Source organism: Zeus faber (genome assembly GCF_960531495.2).
Source record: "Zeus faber genome assembly, chromosome: 9".
In the NCBI taxonomy this organism is placed as follows: domain Eukaryota; kingdom Metazoa; phylum Chordata; class Actinopteri; order Zeiformes; family Zeidae; genus Zeus; species Zeus faber.
Genome location: NC_137197.1, coordinates 7,227,767 through 7,244,205, shown reverse-complemented (window position 1 = coordinate 7,244,205; position 16,439 = coordinate 7,227,767). Strand labels below are relative to the sequence as shown.

The 16,439-nt window shown below is 45.3% G+C and overlaps 1 protein-coding gene across 1 annotated transcript in view; it reads right to left on the bottom strand.

Annotated features, from left to right (window-relative positions):
• dner (delta/notch-like EGF repeat containing) overlaps positions 1–16,439 on the bottom strand; it is a gene marked incomplete at its 5' end in the record, with an annotated part of 49,263 nt that continues 32,824 nt past the window's right edge. The window contains 7 exons of the mRNA XM_080007342.1: positions 1–489; positions 1,068–1,314; positions 1,509–1,640; positions 1,883–1,996; positions 2,125–2,247; positions 10,087–10,323; positions 15,137–15,250. Of these exons, the coding sequence (XP_079863468.1) occupies positions 378–489; positions 1,068–1,314; positions 1,509–1,640; positions 1,883–1,996; positions 2,125–2,247; positions 10,087–10,323; positions 15,137–15,250 (1,079 nt within the window). The 3' untranslated portion in view covers positions 1–377. The remainder of the gene's footprint in view (positions 490–1,067; positions 1,315–1,508; positions 1,641–1,882; positions 1,997–2,124; positions 2,248–10,086; positions 10,324–15,136; positions 15,251–16,439) is intronic.

Genomic DNA, 16,439 nt, shown 5'->3' with positions numbered 1-16,439 from the left:
GTAGCGTTCGGCTTTCGGCACCGTCTGCCGAGTCCGGATCGGGAGGAGTCTGATTCTGTTTTTTTTTTTTTGCGGGAGCCACATCAAGACAAACGTTACCGGTGGTCGCACCTGTAGTGGACAATTGTAATGTAAAGACGCTCATATGGAACTAACATAGCCTTGTCATGGTCTTTGAAAATATATGTATCAAATTCCATATGTTCTCATTTTAAACTAGATTGTACTTTTTCTTTAATTTCTACATTCTATTTTGTTTTGCCGTTGTTTTTTTTTTCCTTAAGAAATACTTTCTGTATATGTGTGTATTCGTGTACGTGCCTCGTCGTTCTTGTGTGTGTGTGTGATCAGGCGTGTGTGCTGCTTTGGCGGGGTTTTTACAAATCTTTAGTTTTGATGAGGGTGACCAGAGGCTTGTCGTCAGGGCTGTAGTCTTCGTAGGTGATGGGAGTGGCGTCGTACATGGCGGGTCTGGACTTCTTCCCAAATCTGACGAGAAGGCAGACACAATCAGTCACACACACCGCCGTCATAAAACAGTCATCCAAACACCAACCACAGTTCATTGTCGTGGAGATCCCCCGAGGTGAATCTGCATATCAGTTTGCTAACCCTGACAAATAACCTCCCAAACATTTTCATATCATCTCAATTTGATATGCGTTGGGCCACGGAACCCGTTTGATGAGATTTTGAATCTGGGACCCAAATGCGAGAAGGTTTCTATTGTTAAATATGATTTAGTCCAAACTTTCATACCTGTCTATACCAGAGTCAGTGAGATAACAGTGAAACCAGGATCAAAACAGTGACGTTTGGTCCATTATCTCACAGTGCTGATGTGATGTAAATGAAATTTAAGTGAAGTTTAACTGCAAATAATTTGGCTGGAACCTCTTGAAGGACCCCTGGGGGTCCCTGGACCCCATGTTGAGGACCACTGAACTAGAACACACTGACCTCCTGGAATCTATGGGAATATAAACAGCTCTACTCCCATGAAAAAGTAGAAAGAAATCAACTTTACTTGTTGAATGACACTTTCTTTTTCTTAAAGAGCGACCCACCTGGCGTGGCGGATGGAGGCGATGGCGTTGCTGAACTCGCTGTCGATGCTGCGGCAGTTGTAGAACTCCTGGTAGGCGTGACGGGACGAGCCCTGGTACTCGATGCGGCTGATGCGGCAGATCCCCACAATGAGGATGATGAGCATCAGGACGAAGGCCACGCACAGCGCTCCGATGATGATGTAGAGCGAGTGGCGAGGCATGGTGGTCAGGTTGTCGTCCTGGTGCGCCGGCTTCCACTGCAGGTCTGGAACACACGCACGCAGATACGCACGCATGCACGCACACACACACGCACGCATGCACGCATGCACACACACACACACACACACACACACACACACACACACACACACACACACACACACACTTTCGCTTTTCCCATTTGTCTTATTTTAGGATTAATGGTTCAAGCTGAGGGTTCTTGGCAGCTTGACTTACGGATCTCGCAGCTGGGTCCCACCCAGCCTGGCTGGCAGTGACAGGTGAAGCCGTTTGATTGGTCAATGCAGGTTCCACCGTGGTGACAGGGGTTGCTCTCGCACTCGTTAACATCCATCTCACAGCTCTCCCCTGGTTGAACGGAAAAATGTCACAGGGCTCCAATGAAACCGCAAAGCAGTTAACATCCAGACATTGATACAATTTAAAGGGGCGAACACAAGCGGCCGCGGTCCATCACCGTCCCTTTCCTCTCTCATATTTACTCACGACAAGCAAGTAAGTACTGCGTATGCATCATTTATGGCCTGCACACAAATTGATCGGTACTAATGGGCGTGTTGGTCAGGGCGATACGCAACGGGAGCGCTCACCGAGGTATCCTGGAGCGCAGATGCAGGATGCGTTGAGCCCATCACTTTCACAGCGACCTCCGTTCTGGCAATGCACCTTCAGGCAGGGATCCTTGTAGATCTCACAGTGTCTTCCTACAAGGGGAATTACATAGTTGTTGCATGCATTCCTAGAAGGGAAGCACGTGGGAGAGGGTGCATCCACACACACACACACACACACACACACACACACACACACACACACACACACACACACACACCTTCAAACTGTGGCGTGCAGACACACTCGTAGGCGTTGATCAGGTCCCTGCAGGTGGCGTAGTTCTGGCAGGGAGCAGACAGACACTCGTTGTATTCCTCCTCGCAGTACAAGCCGTGGTAGCCTTATTGGGACGCACAAAGTGGAGACATTGATTTTACTGTACTGGAGGGACTTTGCAAACCCTTGGCCCCAGTCAAACACATTTACACCCGGGAGATTCTCATTGCCAAGCAAAGTAGAGTGTTGTCTGCTGAAGCACTTAGAGAGCAAAGATAATGAGCTTGAGGGAAAGACTTGGCGGCGGAAGCACCGTTGATCCCCAAGGAGACTTTCTACCTTCAGGGGGTACAATGGCACCTTGTAAAGGACAAACTTGTACAATTTGTGCACCAGTTAAGTCCAAATGTGTCACCAAGTACCCATGCCAAGGGCACATGACCATACCTTAGAAGGCACTGCCAGCCATTGGACCCCTAGAGGTACCATGTTGTACTTTATTTTCTAAAAGTGTGGAATCAAGGCATCGCTGAATACCCTGACTGTTCCTTTGACGGGCTGCAGACATTTTAGATAAGCATAAAGATCAGTGACTTTTTGAATGTACGGCATTTACATATTCATTCAGTCTCCTTGTACTTGGTGTTATTCTAAGTGGAATGCAGTGCACTGTGTCCACCATTGGATGGCAGCTTCGTACCGATGCAGAGAAAGCCTCTGACATCACAAAATAGTGCAACTCCAAGGTCAATAACCACAGACTCTCAAGGCTTCTCCTGTTTTGCCTTCAATTGCGACAAGCTGCAGCAAATCCACTGGAAAATAGTGAGCGAGAGAGAATAATTAATCTGGAAGAAGACGGAAAGAGACAGTACAGTTTTGGACAGTATTTGGCAGAACAGGTTGTGTAAGTGATCTCACATCGCCTGCATGTGATTTCATTATGTGCTATAATTAGTAATGTGTATTCTGTATGTGTATAAAAAAAGGCCTGAGATGGTTCCATTAATAATATAAAATTTGTGCACCTGTCTGGACCTTGCTGACATGTATCCCCTATACTAATTCTAAATCTTCTGAATACGAATTATAACACAATATGTTTTAAGGAAGCTATGTTGGTAACCCAAAATGCTGTATCTATGTCCTGGGGCTCCCCACATGATAGAGGGGCAATTTGTTTCCATTAGCCCCTTTTCCGGGAGGACTACATTTGTAACTCGGGACAATTGGTTAAAAATAAAAACTAAAAAGTTTTGAACATCCATTAGCCTAGAGCCAACATGGATGTCTGGTGGAGGAAAATGGAGGAATTAATGAGAATCTTGGCTGGAGCCCTCGAGGTCTTTTCAGCAGAATGCCAGTGAAATGTCAAGTGCATTTCCCAGGTTCACTCTGCTTCCTGCAGGCTGGCATCCCCATCGCCGCTCCCCCGAGCTGGGAGTCAGATAGCAGGGGATGCAAGCCCTATGCCTATCAGCCCAGTGGCAGTCTGCCGTCAGAATGCCAACAGGCACACACAGACACACACACACACACACACACATATACACACACACACACACACACACACACACACACACACACACACACACACACACACACACACACACACACACACACACACTGGAGAAAACGGCACCCCTCTCCATATCAAGTCTCTTGCAGCCCTCTTTAATATTACTAACTGCCGTTTACAAACGCACACATCATCAAACTTGTGCAAAGACACACACACACACACACACACACACACACACACACACACACACACACACACACACACACACACACACACACACACACACACACACACACACACACACACACACACATACCTTAGATGCCAGCTGGAATACTGATGAGGCAGAGAAAGGTCAAATAACTATGCGTGTGTGTGTGTGTGTGTGTGTGTGTGTGTGTGTGTGTGTGTGTGTGTGTGTGTGTGTGTGTGTGTGTGTGTGTGTGTGCGTGTGTGCGTGCGTGCGCGCGCACGCGTTTGGTTGTTTTGGGGAGTGCATGTGCATGTGCACACGCGTGTTCATCGTAACGTAATGTCTGGGACACTTACTGCAAATCACCAACCTCACCAATCCCATTAGACAGGGCTGTCTGAGCAGAGCCATCTGATTGGACAACAGCATCTGCCCAACTAGTGCTCCCACAGCCACAGCTAACAGCTGGGAGCCACACACACACACACACACACACACACACACACACACACACACACACACACACACACACACACACACACACAGATGCAATGCACAGTTTCACCATGGTAACTGGAGGTGCTGGGAGGGGAGTGTGTGTGTGTTTGTGTGTGTGTGTGGGGGGGGGTCGACAGAAAGATAAAGAGCAGGAAGGACAAAGGGATGGGGGCAACAACAACTAATACAAAATGGAGAACACAAGATGGAGGACGGGAAAGCCCATGATGCAACAATCCACAGGCACTGTTTTGGTTTACCACTAGAGCTTCTCCAAGAAAAGAAAAATACTGAATTATTAAGATGTGTTATTCGTGGAATCTTATTTGCGTGATCTCTGTTACTTTAAGGTCTCAATACTGTTGTCTCAAAGAGAACTAGGGTAAAAAACAAAGTCACATTAATTGGTGAAAGGCTAGGCAGATCCAATACACTGAACCATGATAACAAGCGAAAATCCAAATGAAAACCTTTAAAAATGATGCCCACAAAACACCATCACAATCCGAAACATATGTTAACAGTGACCACGATGTTCACCCTTTATCTACTAAGGAATAGCTTTTTTCTCAACAGCAAGTCAGGAAAATATGTTGAAAATGCTAGATTTCATTCTAGTTAAAAAGTGGTACAAATCAGAGCGATGGTTGTCAACTGGCGGGTCCTGATCAAACACTGGGTCACTGGCCCATTTCTAGTGGTCCAGGCGTGTACATCTTAACTTCGATCATATCAATATTTTTTCGTGCAGCAAATTTACGATGCAGTGTTTCAAAATAAAAACCCTGCATTGTAAATGTGCCTCTTTTTTGAAACACTGATTCCAACTGAGGCGTGGTTCAAATCTCAAATTACGATTGGGTCATAATGGCTAGGGACAGTGTGGATCCTGGGCATAAACCAGTTGAGAACCACTTAATGAGAGCACTGTTTGCTTTACAGCCTCACTCTACTGGGCCTCAGCTTAAAAGGATTTGACTGTAAAGAGATGGACGATGGGGATGGGGGCGGTTTGAAGAAAGAACAGGAAGAGGCGGCAAATAGAGAGCGACAGCGAGCTCTTGGCCTGTCAAACGGTGCCGAGGAGGGATTGTGTCAGGCCGTCTTTACGTGCAGCTAGAAAAGCCGCCCTCCTACCTTCCCGCAGGAGGGAATTCACCAGAGAACGGATAATGATTCGTCATCATTCCGCTCGATTGGTCGGCGCGCGCCGCCATCAGCGCCGGTGCTGTGATCATCTCATCTAGGAAGAACGCATCAGTCTGAGCTGCTGAGCAATATTTGCCGCCTCCCCGCCTCGAACGGGCGCCCCCCCACACCGCGAGTCCCGCGGCTCTTCTTCGTTTCGCTGAACTTAAAGAGGCAATAGACAACTTTTGCGCCGCTGTCGCAAAAGCAACCGGGCCGCTTCACGGTCGTTCAGAGCGCTCCGTGTGAATGATCAACACCGCTTTGGAAATAAGAGAGAAAAAAAGAGAAGCATGTTCACTGAAGAGGTGAATTGAAATTGTCACAGTTTTAGTTTCATTTGACGTCTTTTGGTTGGTTAATCTTAGACATATATACAGTGCATAGACGCCGCATTGACTGCTACGGGCAAGACTGAACTGTAAACAAATACAAGTAGACGGGGGAACTGCAGTTTTTCTGGAGAAAGCTTTAACGTTGACATTTCTCAACCGATTTCAAGGAGTCGTTTTTATATTCAAGGGTTTATGATCTACTTGGAGTAGATTGTTCTCCCGTCTGCTTTTTCTGCCAATGGTGGCACATTAGTTGATGCACTTCCTGACACGCTGCTATAAATCGATCTTTTTCCGGGTTTCGTACCCGGTGGCAGTCCCAATGATGGTGACATTATTCTAAAGCCACTACATTGTGCAATCAACGTTAACTACATAAGTTTTGGCAAAAAGTTATCTATTCCTGCTTGCATGACAAGAAGTAAGGAAAGCGAATAACAGAGATGTCAGGAAAAAGAGCGAGAGAGTGAGAGAGAGAGAGAGTGAGCGTGATAGGCCGAGCGAGAGGTGGTGAGAGCATGCCATGCACCATTACGCGATGATGAGAGGTGTCTGATAGACGGCTCTGTGACTGACTCACAGAGGGATACAGTGCATCGACACTGACGGAAACCTGTACCTTCATATTATCCTGTCGTTAAAGCGCAAATACGTAAGATTGTCTGTGTTGGGGTGGATTACACCAGAAATTCTGAGGGTGACATCATCCCCCAAGTGGCAAGAGGGCAGCGTGTATAGACGCAGCGGCCTCTCCAGGTCCGCAAAATACAGTGCTAAGTGTAGTTAATGTGGTAAATATACCATATTATACTGGAAATCAGAAAACAACGCTTGTTCCTTCCGCTAACCGCAACAATGGAAATGCTACCCTGAGACCACGGTGCCATCTGTCACAGATGCCCGACCAAAGAGGCGCCGCAGGCGGTGCCAGAGAGAACAGAAGCGTGGCAAGCGGGCCTGGATCCATGCTAGGCTAAAGGCTAACCGCAGCACACCGCCTCCTCCAAGCATTTTTCTTTCCAATTTTCGCTCCCTGGACAATAAACTGGATTACCTCAGACTACAACTGGCTTTCCAGCATGAGATGAGGGACTGCTGTGCGTTTATTTTTACGGAAACGTGGCATCAATGACAACATCCCCGATAGAGCCATCCAGCTAGAAGGGATAACCGCCTTCCGTGCGGACAGAGAAGTCTCAGCGTCCGGTAAGACCCACGGTGGTGGTTTGTGTGTTTATATCAACAAAGACTAGTGTGCAAATGCTGCAGTACCTTCGAGCTACTGTTCATCACTGGTGGAGTTCATTAGTGTTAAATGCAGACTCTATTATCTGCCAAGGGAATTCATCGCCATTGTCCTAATGCCCCCTATATTCCCATAATCATATATCCCTTCCAGTGCCAACGCTAGGGCACTAGGGACTCTACAGTCGCCGGCGGATTTTAACCAATGAAATCTCAAATCCGTTTTGCTCAAATTTTATCATGTGTTATCATTTAACCTGTGAGCATTGCAACCGGAGAGGTGAACATTTGGGACCTTGTTTACAGGGACATTCACAATGCTTCAAGGCCTCCCCCCGCCCCCACCTCGGCTCCCCAGACCACATCTCTGTTATGCTAATTCCAGCATACAGATCGCTGCTATTACGAGCCAAATCGGTTCCGAAGCAGATCATAGCGTGGCCAGAAGGAGCCACCTCAGCACTGCAGGACTGCTTCGACCACACAGACTGGAACATGTTCAAGGAAGCTGCTTCCTGTGACAAACACATCAACTTGGATGAGTGTGCAGCATCTCTGACGGGCTACATCAGCAAGTGCATAGATAATGATACTGTCTCCAAGTCCTTCACTACACGAGCCAACCAGAAGCCATGGCTGACTACCGAGGTGCACGCGCTGCTGAAAACCCATGATGTTGCCCTCAAATCGGATAACAAGGCAGCCCTCAAGACAGTGAGGGTCTTCCTGTCCAGAGCCGTTGGAGTAGCAAAGTGTGTGTACTCACAGAAAATCCATGGCTACTTTCTAGACACCAGAGACACATGGCACATGTGGCAGGGCGTCCAGGGCATCACTGAAGACAGGATCTCACCTCTTGTATGTGACAGGAATGATTCCCTCCCAGATCAATGTGGATGTGAATTATTTCTATGCACGGTTTGAAGCACTGAACGACGTGCCTGCAAGGAAGACCTACCCTCCTCTCGATGATCATATATTGTGCCTGTCCACAGCTGATGCCAGGAAGACTCTGCCCAGACTCGATCCAAGCAAGGCTCCTGAACCTGACAGCATACTTAGTTGTGTGCTCAGGGAACATGGCCACCAACTAGCAGAAGTCAATGTGCAGACCAACTAGCAGAGGTCCTCACGGGCATCTTCAACATCTCCCTGAGGCAGGCAATCAAAGGCCACCACTTACATACCAGTGCTGAACAAATCGACTGTCCTGCCTCAACGACTATTGCCCTGGAGCACTCGCTCCAATCACAATAAAGTGCTTTGAGAGGCTACTCATAGGCCATATGAAAACCAGGCTCTCCACCTCACTAGACTCCTGCCAGTTTGCATATGGCGCTAACCAGTCCACTGAGGATTCTATTATGCTCTGCCCTCCATCTGGCCCTTTCCCACCTGGACAATGCAAACACCTACATGAGAATGCTGTTCATAAACGTGAGTTCAGCTTTGAACATGATCATCCCCCAGATGCTGATAGGAAAGCTGGGACTGCTGGGCTTGAACACTGCCATCTGTAACTGGATCTTGGACTTTCTGGCGGAGAGACCTCAGACAGTCCGCAATACAACTCAAACCAAATCATCAAGTTTGCTGATGACATGATGGCTGTAGGTCTCATTAGCAACAACGATGAGTCAGCATACAGAGAGGGAGTAGATCAGCTAGAAATCTGGTGTACCAACAACAACCTATTAATCCATGTTGATAAAACAAAAGAGATGGGAGATGGTTGTTGGCCTGCGCTGAACACTCCCTGTTGCACATCAATAGGTGTTTTGGGACCGAACAGTTCTGGGGTCTCCCTGAGGGGAACTAGGAACTTGGGAGGTCACTCGAGAATAAAATACCTCCAAGGGATTTTTTTCTGGCTGTATTCACACCGGCAGTAGGAACTCTGAAGTGACGTAAGCCAATGGGGTCTCAGCATGAGTTCGGTGTTGTATTAGTTTGTAAACTTTAACTTATTTCAGCTTATCAGCCCACCAAAATCTGTTCCTGAACAAATTTGAGACACGTGATAGGCAGGGTAGAGTGCCGCAGTTTTATTGTTTTTTTTTTTATGTTTTGGAAATAAATTGTGTGTAAATAAAGACATATTTACTTTAAATTAAGCGTCTTATTTTTGGCTTCGGTTGTTACCATTTTACATGGCTTGCCGGTGCTGCACTGGCTCATGTGTTCCACCAATCACCGTGCACTTACGTCTGGACTTATCACCGTGCACTTCCATCACTGAAGGTTCCTCTTGTGCCGGTTAGTCCCTGTCCCGGAGTGGGAACTAAAAAAGTCCCTTAAGAACGGCGTTCTAAGAACTACGATCGTTCCTAGGTCCTGCAGTGCGGACACAAAAAAAAAGGGTTGGTTCCTCCAAAAAGTTCTTTGAGCTATGAAAAAGGACAGCGCAAAAAAAACGCCTAATGGCTCAAGCATAGAGAAGGTCAAAAGCATCAAGTTCCTTGGTGTGCACATTGCGGCCGGCCTCAAGTCCACGTTTCTAACCAAAAAAGCACGTCTCCATGTCCTACGGAGATAGAGGAGAGCAAGCAAGGGTGCTGTTCTTTTTGCTGCTCTATACACTTTTGCCATTACTGGTGGTGAGCAGCACATGCATAACACAAATACTGTACATTGAATGGTTGTTTCTTATCAAGTGACAGCTAAATAAAATTGGAAAAATTTCAAATATTAGACTTTTTTAAGAACAAAATGATCTCACAGATTACCACTCTAAATCCCAGAAGTTTATTTATATAGCCCTTAATCACAGTACAGTTTCAAGGGCTTCACAAGCCCACATCTCACATAGAAATCAACAGCATCCCCTGGTCTTAACCCCACCCGAGCAAGGAAAAACTCCCAGAAGAGAGAAGACTAGAAACCTTTGAGTAGGTGCCACAGAAGGAGGAGTCCCCCTTCTAGGCTGCAGCGGATGCAGAAAGGTAAACAATGGGTGAACCTGAGGCGACCGATGCGACTCACCTGGGACGCACAGGCACCGGTAGCTATTGCCCACACTGCGACAGATCCCATGAGCGCAGGGGTTGAGGGCACAGAAGTCCACCAGCTGGGCGCACGTGGGCCCGGTGAAACCCGCCGTGCAGCTGCAGCCGAACTCCAGCGGCCCGGGGCGGTCTTGGACGTAGCAGGTCCCGTTGTTGTGGCAGGGGCCCGAGGCACACGGGTCCACCTTCTGCTCACACGTGTCGCCTTGGTAGCCTGGTGAGGAGGAGGTGTTGGGGGTTTAGATGTGAGACAAAGTTAGACATGGACCCTCCTGAGCCCTGCCCTGAGTCCATTGAAATGTACGGATCAATGCATCTATCTATCAGGCCATCATTAAAACAATCAATCAATACATATTTGGGAACGTGTCAATGTTATATCGGGTGGTGCTCAGAGACACTGGAACATTCCATCAGGCCGAGAGAAGAATATAAGATAGTGATGATGCAGCCATAGTGCTCAGCATGGCGCTCAGTGCTAATGATGGATAATCATCTGTTCACACACACACACACACACACACACACACACACACACACACACACACACACACACACACACACACACACACACACACACACACACACACACACACACACACACACACACAAACCATGGCAGGACTATAGCCGGGCGCCAGGAGAGTTCTCATTAGTTCAAATATAAACCTGCCAAGGAAAAGGAGAAAAAAAAGAGTAGTAGAAGCAGTAACAGTTTAAATATAGCGAGCCGGCTGCCCCCTCCACACTGCTGGTTGTGGGCTAGAGGCTGCTCCATTCTGGGTCAGTTAAACGGCTTACGATCAAAATTGACTGCATTTAGTTTAATATCAATAGCAATGTCTCTGTTGATGTTGTGTTTAACAATCAGAATAGTCTAACATCAGTAAACAGATACCCGACCAATCTATGATTCTAGATTTACAATCGTAGTAGAAAGTAGAACGTGCTACAGCCATCGACCGCATCACACTGTCTGTGGAACCAGAGCTGTCCCAACTCTGACCTGTTTTAAAACTCAACTTAAAACTTTGCTCCAGGGCTTTTCATTAGGCTGCTCCACTTTGTTTTACAGATTTTTGTATTATACTTTATAGTGTATTATAATTATTATTTTCAATTACTGGAATTTATTTTATTACCTTTATTGTTTTATTTTTTTCCATTTTACAATTTTATGGGCCATTATTAAGCCTGCATTGTTTTCATGTTTTTCATATAATGGCTAAAATTGGCTAAAAGTGAATAAAATATAAAATAAAGTATAAAAGTATACGTAATAAAGTATCAGTAATAAAATGCTTCACTACTTCTCGCTTGTGCACTGACAAAGATGTCTAGGCTTTTTAATCACCTTTTGCAGCCAAAAAAACAAAAAAAACAATCCAGCTGCAACGCGTGTGCATGGCTGTGTTCTCTTACAGGACAATTTTTTGTCCATACTCTCACAAGCAGTCCCTTAAATAAGGGTTGATATAATTTGCAGGCTGTTCATTCTTTTTTTTCCAAAGACCTCAGCCCACCATTGCTTTTCCAAAAAAAAAAAAAAAAAAAAAAATGCATTACAAAAAATAATGACATTCTAACACCCGGCCTTTGTGGCTAAGGGGGGTAAAAAATAATTAGGCAGTTTTTGATTCTACTTTGATAACTTCCAGTGTTGGCATCCATCATCGTGTTTGAGGGTAGAGGAGTCTTTTCTCTAATAACTTCATCTGAAGGAGAACGTGAGAGAGCTGCGTGTGTGTGTGTGTGTGTGTGTGTGTGTGTGTGTGTGTGTGTGTGTGTGTGTGTGTGTGTGTGTGTGTGTGTGTGTGTGTGTGTGTGTGTGCGTGCATGCGTGCGCACCCATGTGTGTGTGCATGTGGGTGTGTGTGTGTGTGTGTGTGTTACTGATACTGTGATATATTGGGCATGTACAGTAGGTGTGTGTATCAGCGTGTGTGTAACTATAGTCGGCAGTTCCCGTTCAGCCTGGATAGAAAGAAGCATATCTAAATAATTACTTAAAGGATCTCACTACGTATTGCCCCAGATAAAAAGAAACAAAAAAACAGAGCGCTGGAAGAGTGTTGAGTAAAGAAACGTGTCACTTCCTCCCAGAGGACAAACTAGATACCAGGAGTCTGTTCTGAGAGAAGGGGAGCGGAAAGCAGCCCGTGTTTCTAGTACGCTCTACTCTCTGGTTCCCCCGTGTTGGGAAATGATGAAGATAAAAGACTACAGAGGAGCGATACAATTTAAAATATTGGCTTTTCAACACCGCAAGAAACCTTTTTGGTAACTAGTGCTCCATGTGGTAAAAAGAAAAAGCCGTTGTCCACTGTCTCTCAATATTTTTACACGTTTTCTATGTATTCAATTGTCAATGGTAGAGGCTAATGCGTACGATTCTTACGATTTTTATTTAAGGTTTTACTAACCAAGGGCTAGACTGGGAGCCTTCAACTTCATTCTCGTGCCCAGCTCAGGGTCCATGTTTTCTTTTACACTTGTGATAGAATGAAAAATAAAATGCATAAACACCGATATATATATATATATTTTTTACCCTTTTTGATATTACTGATCAGTCATCTTCTTTTATACTGCTCCTGCATAGCCACGTTGCATTTTCATTTTTATTACTTTCAGCCTTGAGGTGTTCCCCACATGAATTCACATTAACTATAAACAAGGAACATTTTGTATCTTTGCCAACTTATGAATGTATGTTTTCCCACTTGGTCTTGTGTTAACTACTCCAAATAACACATGTGTAATATACCAGGCTATTTTAAAAATGATCGTCGATTGACAGAAATTGAGTGAACAAATTGTGACTGGGCGGAACAACAGGGAAAACGTTTTTATTAGAGGACATTTAGTCATGTGTTGTTAGTTTATTGCTAATTTATCTATGTCATTGAAAGGGGCCCTCTACATTGATGTGCAGGCCACACTTGCCAGTTGAGCTGCCCAAAATCACACTTCTTTATCAGGGATGTCGTGCTCTCTCTGCAAAGTTTGTCTGTTGAGACTTCTCTCTGGTTCATATAAAGCTGCCAACATTTTAACGCATAAATTGTTTAAATATAGCGAACCGAGCCTAGCTGTGGGTGCATGCATGCGTGTGTGCGTACATGCATGTGTGTGGGTGTGTGTCTTTTTAACACCCTCTATTAAAACATTTCCCACCCTCCACTCAATTACACATCGGCCGTGAATACGCGGCTGAGGCGATGTCCCCAAACCTCCAGCAACTTTCAGAAATTAAACGATGCGAAGAAATAATTGCGCCAAAAAAAACCCACGGTCGCATCAAAATGAACAAACTTTGCGTGGTCAATATCGAAAGGCTCTCTCTCTCTCTCTCTCTCTCTCGCTCTCTCTCTCTCTCTCTCTCTCTCTCTCTCTCTCTCTCGCTCTCTCTCTCGTTCGCTCTTTCTCCAAACTCTAATTAAAACGGCGCCACGTCTCTTTTGTCCTCTCTCCCCCTCTTCCGTCGCCACAAAAACACAAAACAAACACGGGGGGGGGGGGGGGGGGGGGCGAGTGATAACGTCCGTGTCGCACAACTTATCCCAGCGCATCTGCGGATGAATAATTCAACCAGGTGAAGCTACCTGGCCGCTGGGAAATCTACCTGGAAGGACCAAACGCCAACACCGAAACTCTGATCCTTTATTGATGCGGAGGGGAATTATTATCACTTTGTGTGTGTGTGTGTGTGTGTGTGTGTGTGTGTGTGTGTGTGTGTGTGTGTGTGTGTGTGTGTGTGTGTGTGTGTGTGTGTGTGTGTGTGTGTGTGTGTGTGTGTGTATGCGTGTGTGTGTGTGCACACGGGTGTTCATCAGCGTTTAAAAAGCTGGCCCGGGTTGAGGGGGTTGCTGCTCCTGCAGAAGTATTTTTGCGGTCGGAGCGTTCCCGCGAGACGCCGGCGCGGCTCGCGGAGACGATGGAGACTAATTAGAGCGGAGGAGGAGGAGATTTAAATCAAGCATGTCCGTGTCGGTGGCACACATAGCGATAAGCACGCGGAGGGCCCCACCCCCCTGACGCGGGGAGGGTGGAGGGAAGGGGGACGGAGCGGCACGCAAATTCGCATCTTTCTCCTCTCTCGATTTTCCTTGTGCGGATGTTTACGTTGGTGCTAAACGGAAGAGGGGTTTTGGTGTGACGTGACACGTGTTCCCCCCTATCCCTCCTTTCCCCCCTACCCAAGATAAGATATGAGATGAGATAGGGTGAGGTAACATAAGGAGGATGAGATGAGATAAAAAAGGATTTTATCCACGGAGGCGATAGACACTAAACTACTTCATGTACAGATTTTAAGCTATACATGTTTATGCAAACTTACTCAATTCTTGTTTTCATCAGAATTTGAGTTACTCATGCAGAGGTTTGTTCATTTAATGGTTTATTGTATAAAGCAACACCACTTTTACGTTTATTTTTTTTATTGTCAATAGTTTATTTTCTGGTTTATTTTTTTATTGATTAAATTTCAATTTTTTTGTTTATTTTTTGTTTATTGTTTTGTTATTTGATGTTTATTTTCCATCGCCAATTTTTATAATGTCTTGGGTTCTATCTCCAATTTTATCGGCTGTCGTTTTGATGTGAGTTACTGTATCATCCATCTAAATTATACATTTGGGAGGCTATATATATATATATATATATATATATATATACTTTCATATACATCTACATCTGTATATAGTAGTTAAATGTTTATGTTTAGCTCGTCTTTGTTTCAGCTGTATAGTGTACAGTATGTGTAGTCCATGTTTGTACATTGAGAGTAAGGAAAATAAAAAAGTCAAAATCCTTTACGTATGTGAACATACTTGGCAAATGAAGCTGATTCTGATTCTGATTCTGATACCTATCAATTCATCCATCAGCCACCCATGATACATGAAAACTATGACGATACATGATACATGATACATTATTGATGCGGAGGGGAATTATTATCACTTTGTGTGTGAGTGTGTGTGTTTGTGCGTGCGTGCGTGCGTGCGTGTGTGTGTGTTTACCCTCGGTGCAGTAGCACCTCGGTCCAGCCTGGCTGCTAAAGCAAGTGGCTCCGTTCTTGCAGGGCTGTGACAGACAGTGGTCCACCAGCAGCAGGCAGCGCTCGCCCTCGTAGCCTGGAAATCCAAGAGACAATTACATTTCCACTGCCGAGGGTTTCAGGATGCTCAACCGTCTTGCATCAGTCCCGCCTTACTGCAAAATCAGATTTGCTCTGTAAGATGGAGCGAGCACAGTGTAGCACATATCAGTGCCAAAATGGAAATTAACCCAAAAAAATATATATTTTCCAGTATAGTGAATATTCAATAATAATAGAAAAATATAATAATAGTAGTATTAATAATAAATATATATAATAATAATAATTTATAATAATAATAATAATTTATAATAATAATAATAATAATAATAATAATAATAATAATTATTATTATTATTATTATTATTATTATTATAAGGTCTGATGATTCCACTTAGTCATGGAAGTTCAGTAAAACTTCATGTGTCTGGTTCACTGTTAAATATCACGACCTAACAAGCCAAGCGACGCTCTAGACACCACCTGACAGAACTCTTTAGGCACTTGTGCCATTGATTGCCTAAAGGACATAACCCCAGACGTCCAAAAAGCCCAGATACACGAGCACAGTGTGGGTCCAACAGCTCATGCCACTAAACAAGGTGTAAAAGATGATCCAAGTGGAACATCCTCTTACCTTCGCTCTTTCAATTCTTCCCAATCAACTCATGCAGGGCTTGTTAGTTTTGTGGGGACTGGATGGTGCTCACTGAGTCTCCACCAACTATTTGAGGTAAATTACCATCCACCCGGTCGTCCGCACGCCGCCAAGGTTCCAAAATAAACCTCTGTGACAAGATCACAGAGTGAATTTACTCTGTGTTCCTTCTGCCTCGTTGAGAGCTGCTCTCTAATGCAATGAGAGTTGGGGAGGCTGTTATTCTTAATGTGGCTCTAATCAAGCCAATGGAGAGTGCACAGCCCAACACACGCACACACACTCATGCAAGCGCGCACTCACACACACGCAGGCACGCACGCAGGCACACACACACACACACACACACACACACACACACACACACACACACACACACACACACACACACACACACACACACACACACACACTCAAACCCAAACACACTCTCTTGTACTGCAACGTGAGGTCAGAGTAAATACATCTGGAAAGTAAGGACCCATGTTCCTTCTGAATTCAGAGACTGGTCCACACAAGTATAATAGTAAAGGTGGTTTTTGCCAAAAAAATTGTCCATTAGGGG